Below are 4606 nucleotides of genomic sequence, written 5' to 3'. Positions count from 1 at the left end.
AAAATTTAATTTTTTATTATTTGCTATAAATATAAACTTTGTTATTATTTACTATACAAAGTTACATTTATATAACCCGTGTAATACACGAAGTTTTTAAAGATATAACTTTTTTTATCATTTGCTATGTAAAATTAGATTTATTCAACACGTGTAATACACAGGGTTTTTGAAGGATATATATTTTTTATTATTTGGTAGATTTTCAACCCGGCTATACATTTTTAAAGATATGACGTTTTTAGTATTTAATATACAAAATTACATTTATTTAATCTGTGTATAGACATGGTTTTTAATGATATAACTCTTTTTTAGATATATTCAACACGTGTAATATACGGGGTTTTTAAGGTTGTAATTTTTTGTTATTTGGTAGATTTATTCAACTCGATTATACACCGGTTTTTTTTAAAGATAGGGCGTTTTTAGTATTTAGTATACAAAATTACATTTATTTAATCTGTGTAATACATATGGTTTTCAAAGATATAATTTTTTTATTATTTGATATCTAAAATTACATTTATTTAACTCATACAATATACGAGATTCATAAAGATATAACTTTTTATTATTTAATATATAAAATTACATTTGTAATACACGGTCTAACCTAGTATAATAATATTAGAAATAATAATATTAAACTGGCAGGATACCGAGTAATGTCCCTGTTGTTTCTGCGAACCTGCGATACTACCGAGTCCGTGGTTTGAAATTCGTGTTGAAGAACTCACATCGAACGTTCATGGTTTCTTCGTGTCTTTTTCTTCCGACATCTTTCTTATTATACCTTTCTACGCTGCCACCAACAGTTCATTAAGTTCTCGTTTGTGTAGGATCAGGTCATCATGGAGATGCTGTGGAACAAGATCTATCTTGAACAACCTACAGTTCAATTGTCTGGTGACTCCAGATATTTGAACCCTCTTTGGGTTTCTGGAAAACAAGATGAACCCTCTCAATCCATCACAACCTGTATGTCTCATTCTTCTTATATTCATTTCTAGCTTCAATACTTCAATTCTCAGTTAGTTATAGTTTTATTAGGATTTAGTTCTATTATAGGTTATGACTGTTCCCTCCATCTAATTACAGCTTTAAGATATGTTTTTCCATTTCCTTTTATATCAGTGAAGCTTGAGATTTCCGACCGGGGTCGAAAACGTATATACCTAAAAAAATTATAAAACCGGGGTCGAAAACATATATGCTCTAAAAAATTCTATACGAAAACTACATACCGAAACACTACTGAGCGAAAAGTTCTAGGTTCGGGCGCCCCCGGCCCCTTGTATCCTGCGCCCCTGTTTTATATTATCTACCAGAGTTCAACATGCCACCCAGACACTACCACCAGCTTTTAAGGAGTGACCATACTTTTAAGGAGTGATCGGGATTTTTGCCTAAATAATAAACTAATTTTTTTTAAAGGGGCGGTGTTCCCCTAAGCTTGGCTCCTATGCAGTTATATCGGTCCCTTAGTAAAATATCGGTGTCAAATATCGGTACGGTATTATCGGTGATATTGACCGATATAACCGATATATCACTGATATATCACTGAATTATTGGTGTTAAATTGCTATATATGTATAAATTCTGCATTATATTAAAATTACCGATATCCCACCGATATCTCACCGAGATAACCTATATTTCAAATATCGGTCCTTGACCAATATATGATGTTTTACCGCATTAAATGCATAGCTTGGCTGTAGGTCCGCCCCTGACAACCATTACCCTCGTTTACGTGTTTTGAATATAATCGACGAACTAGTGATGGCAGTGAGGATGAACAATATTTGAATGTTTTATTGTTACAGTTTGGGTAAAATAAAAAAGACAAACAGAAGCCTTTTAGTCGTTGTCAACTTACATCAAATTTGAAAACAAAACTACCGTTTTATATAATCCTAGACCATGCATTCTGTTGGCCTAGAAACCTATTTTCTATCTATATTACTAGTAAGTAGTTTTCTCGTACGACATTTTCCTAAAATCTATCTTATCTTTTGGCATTGTTTACATTTACTTTTACAATATCTATCAGAGTTCCAACTTGCAAATAAAAACCATGTTTCAACTATAGGCTTCGAGCTGCGAACAGAGAGATTTTACTCGTATCATCAGGAAATAACGTATAAGATAAGAGCTGCGTTAAAGATCTTAACATTCCGTGAGCAACATGTTCTTGTTCAGTTTTGGTCGCCTCGTGATGTTGGCAAACACCAACTACTTACAACCATAGATCAACCGTTCGGTCTTGGTGTAGCCAGTGAAGAATTGTGTTCTTATAGAAGGGACTCTGAGCACAAAGCATTTCTTGTGGACAAGGATCATGAAGAAGAAGATGTTAGTCCTCCTGCGCGAGTATTCAGGCGAGGATTGCCAGAGTGGACTTCTGATATAACTGATTACGAGACGAAAGATTTTCCACAACAAGACTGCGCGATACGTTGCAATCTTCATGGGTACTTGGCTTTGCCAGTGTTCGATTCTACTACACGGTCATGTGTTGGTGTGCTTGAGATTTTGACCTCCGTCAAGTATATGCATTACGCCTTTGAGGTTCAACAAGTTCACAAAGCACTGCAGGCGGAAAATCTGACAAGCCCACAAGTATTTGATTACCCTACTTTAAAGGTGAGTTGGGTATTTTAGAGAGTTCTTATTTGAATCCTCTTTTTTCAGAATTCTTATATCGGGAGTTGCTTTTATATGCAGGTTCCCAGTGAACGAAAGCAAACCGAGCGTGATAAAATCTTGGATATTTTGAAAGTTGTATGTGACATCCACAGTTTACCGCTTGCTCAGACATGGACTGTGTCCCCGACCAGTAGTTACGTTTCCCATAATAAAGTTATCGAGAAGACCTGTAGTAGTTTTGACACCAGATGTGTCGGGAAAGTCTGCATGTCTACGGCTGCTTTGCCGTTTCATGTTCGAGACTTGGGCATGTGGCATTTTAGGAAAGCGTGTGGAGAGCAACACTTGGATAAAGCTCGGGGCTTTGTTGGGAAGGCGTTGTTAGACCGCCGTTCGTACTATTGTCAAGATGTGACTGAATTAAGTGAAGAAGAGTATCCTTTGGTACACTATGCACGCATGAACGGGTTAACCAGCTGCTTTACAATCTTCTTGCATAGCGTTGAAGGTGATGATGGCGACGACTATGTGCTAGAGTTCTTTCTACAGTTGGGGAATAAAGATAGCAGACATGTAGTGAACTTGGTGCAAACATTGAAGCAGCGGATTGAAATCGCTTCTGGATTTGAATTGGGTGAGATATTATTACCTGTAGAAGTTACTGATCAACCACCTAGGGATGTTAGTTGTCTGTCTTTGAGTACAAATCCTCATATTATTCCAATATCCTCAACCACATCGGCTAACGCCTTGACACCTGAGACGGATTCATCAGATGCGGAGTCATTGTCTGCAAATGTTGCTAAAACGGACCCTGCAAATGTCCCAAGCCAACAGTCACCTAAACAAATTCAGCCCAATAAACATGAATGTATTATCACCGACAATGTAAGTATGCAGAAAACGAAACAAAGCAGAAAACGTAAGATAGACTCGCTGACAATGGAGACAGTCAATCAACATGTTGGAAAACCACTAGGCCAAACCGCCGAAATCCTTGGTGGCAAGTCCTCTTACTTGTTTATGATTGTTTGTACATTTTTTCCATATTTCAATGAACATAATCATAACTTTTGTCCGGTTTGCTCTTTTTCAGTTAGTAGATCTACATTGAAGCGTTTTTGTCGGGTGCATGGGATATCCAGTTGGCCCGTGCCAAAGCATAGCAAAAGAAGCGAATTTGGGTCAGAGAAACAATTGCAACAGTCGTCAATGCATAGCGTGGGTCATGTTTCAGACACGGGGTTGTTGACAGTGAAGGCGAGTTTTAAAGATGATATGATAAAGTTCCCATTTTGTGTTTCATCCGGGTTGATGGAACTGGAAAAGGAAGTGGCAGAAAGGGTGGATGTAAAGGGTCAAAGGCTTAGTCTAAAATACGAGGATGAAGAGAAAGATTGGGTGCTTATTACATGTGACGCTGACTTGGAGTCTTTGGCTAGTAACACCGCTATCAAATTACTCGTCTATGTGGCCGATGATGATCGATTAGCTTATGAAACATCACACTGAGAATAAAGTTGATCGATCCAGTGCACGTCTCCACAACGGGATCAGGTAAATTGCAGCTTGCGCTGGGCTGGACTCAAGAGGTTATGATGAAAACCGTGGTGGCAAGATTCAAACCTGAGACCTTTGCTAGAGGGAATCATATTTGAAGGTTCTGATTGTTGTGTTTGTAATATGAAGTCAAAGAAGAAAGTAGGTCTTGAATTTTTATTTGTAATTTGAAGTCAAAGAAGAAAGTAAATACGAATCTCAAAAGGTGATTTTATTAATACAAAAAAAAAAGTGAAATTTTCTGAAATTTAAAATCATAACTCACCGTATGTTAAATGTGATGAACTGATGATTACATAGCAGCTAGCTTATTTTGCTTCTTACCATCTATAGTGATGGACAAAGTAAAGTTCTGAACCGCTGCCTTGAAACTTACTTAAGGTGTAAATGC

At 37.0% G+C, this 4606-nt stretch overlaps 1 protein-coding gene across 1 annotated transcript; it reads left to right on the top strand.

Annotated features, from left to right (window-relative positions):
• Nucleotides 1–669: 669 nt before the first annotated feature.
• Nucleotides 670–4381, top strand: LOC110865022 (protein NLP7). The gene is made up of 5 exons (XM_022114210.2): nt 670–754; nt 843–981; nt 2099–2652; nt 2734–3658; nt 3752–4381. Exons 1-5 carry the CDS (start codon nt 752–754, stop codon nt 4165–4167), a joined length of 2037 nt encoding a protein of 678 aa, XP_021969902.1. The 5' UTR covers nt 670–751; the 3' UTR covers nt 4168–4381.
• Nucleotides 4382–4606: the final 225 nt, after the last annotated feature.

The sequence above is a fragment of the Helianthus annuus genome, chromosome 6 (genome assembly GCF_002127325.2).
Source record: "Helianthus annuus cultivar XRQ/B chromosome 6, HanXRQr2.0-SUNRISE, whole genome shotgun sequence".
NCBI classification, from domain to species: Eukaryota; Viridiplantae; Streptophyta; class Magnoliopsida; order Asterales; family Asteraceae; genus Helianthus; species Helianthus annuus.
The sequence above is the reverse complement of the archived record's forward strand: the minus strand, read 5'-3'. Positions and strand labels throughout refer to the sequence as shown.

What these genes read in the sequence shown, in the direction of transcription:
- LOC110865022 (XM_022114210.2), top strand. An exon ending in CTCTCAATCCATCACAACCT is followed by an intron (nt 982 to 2,098) that starts GTATGTCTCATT and finishes TTTCAACTATAG; the next exon opens with GCTTCGAGCTGCGAACAGAG. An exon ending in AACCGCCGAAATCCTTGGTG is followed by an intron (nt 3,659 to 3,751) that starts GCAAGTCCTCTT and finishes GCTCTTTTTCAG; the next exon opens with TTAGTAGATCTACATTGAAG.